The 1,471-nt window shown below is 53.1% G+C and overlaps 1 protein-coding gene across 1 annotated transcript; it reads left to right on the top strand.

Annotated features, from left to right (window-relative positions):
* Window positions 1-206: 206 nt before the first annotated feature.
* On the top strand, window positions 207-1,208 carry LOC109952750 (mitogen-activated protein kinase HOG1-like). Its single transcript, XM_020587974.1, has one exon. The coding sequence runs from the start codon at window positions 207-209 to the stop codon at window positions 1,206-1,208; it is 1,002 nt and encodes a 333-aa protein (XP_020443630.1).
* The last annotated feature ends 263 nt before the right edge of the window (window positions 1,209-1,471 follow it).

Raw genomic sequence — 1,471 nt, 5'->3', positions numbered from 1 at the left:
GCACGATTCGGCCTCCGATTTTACACTCTAGGTTGGATAGCTAAGCGGTGATCGGGTGGCGCACAGTGCAGTCGCTCCGTTGGTTGGATAAAAAGACCCGTGATAACAGAGCCTCCCCAATTTCTAGGGAACCCTCAGCGCTTTGCAACTCAGAGAGTATACCAACTGGCCCCGGCTCAGTGTGCAACTAAATCCTCTTCTTCCTAATGGAGAATTATCTGAAGCAGTCCATCGTGGGCAAAGGCTCCTACGGAACGGTGTACAAAGTCAAGTGTCGGCGGACCGGAAAGGAGTTCGCCTTGAAATATCATACCCGGGATGTGACCGGCGTAAGGGCTGCAACCGGCGTAGAGGAGGATGTGATCGGCGTAGAAGAAGCGACCGTGAGAGAGCTCTCCAGTCTCTCCGCGCTAAAGGGTCACCCTTATGTGATCCAGATGCTTGACTGTTTTGTCGACAGCGGAACAATAGCCGTGCTCATGCCCTACGTGCCCTACACGCTGAGTAAAGCGATTCACAACGGTCACGGTATGAAATTCTACTACGACCAAGGCCAGGCGCTACAACAGCAGCAGGGGATCCCGTTGAGCTTCGTGGCTCGTTTTTCCATCCAGGTGGCTAACGCGCTGTCGTACATGCACAGACTGAATTTTGTGCACAGGGACGTGACGCCTTTCAACGTGCTGCTGACAGAAGAGCTCACCGTCAAGGTGGCTGACATGGGCCTCGCGAGACACTCCTCCAGGTGGATGAGCACAACTGTAGTGACGGAGCCGTACAGGGCCCCGGAATTGTTTGTCACAGACGGCTGCGCGCAGTACACTTGTGCCATAGACACGTGGAGCCTGGGTGTGATGATAGCGGACGCCGTGGAAGGGAAAGTTGTGTTCTCGGCGCGCAAAGATCACGGTACAGAGGTGTCCACATACCAGATCATCGTAAGGACTCTATGTCCCAAAGACCACCCCTGCGCATCGACCGTCGAACCCTGGGACCCTGATGTGGTAATGCCCAATGCGATGAAGTGCAAACTAGTGAAAAGGATCATCCTACGACTGCTGGCTTTCCATGAGAATGAGAGACTTCTGGCTCACGAGCTGTTGCAGGACACGGAATGGACGCAGGCTGCTCATATGACCGAGGAAGACACGGCGATGGTCAGAGACCAGATTCGGCGACGAGAACGGGAACTGGAAGCGAGAGAATGACTCTAGAAAGACACAGACCATCTGGGGAGTGTGTGTGTGTATACAATGGTTTATTCAGTCATGTTTTGTGGTGTCTCATACATATGTGTACATTATCACTGGTTACTATAGCCTCGAGAGCATTGAAACATGTAGAAAACCTGTACAAGGGTATGCCGTTCGAGGAGAACATGCTCTCATCGGAGCGTTTCACGAATGGCCACCATCAACGGTGTCAGTCAGGACACTGTGTATGTGTGTGTTTTGGACCCGGCAGACCTCCG

Source organism: Monopterus albus, unplaced genomic scaffold (assembly GCF_001952655.1).
Source record: "Monopterus albus unplaced genomic scaffold, M_albus_1.0 scaffold491.1, whole genome shotgun sequence".
NCBI lineage: Eukaryota > Metazoa > Chordata > Actinopteri > Synbranchiformes > Synbranchidae > Monopterus > Monopterus albus.
Note: the sequence above shows the minus strand (reverse complement) of the source record. Positions and strands in the feature narration are given on the sequence as shown.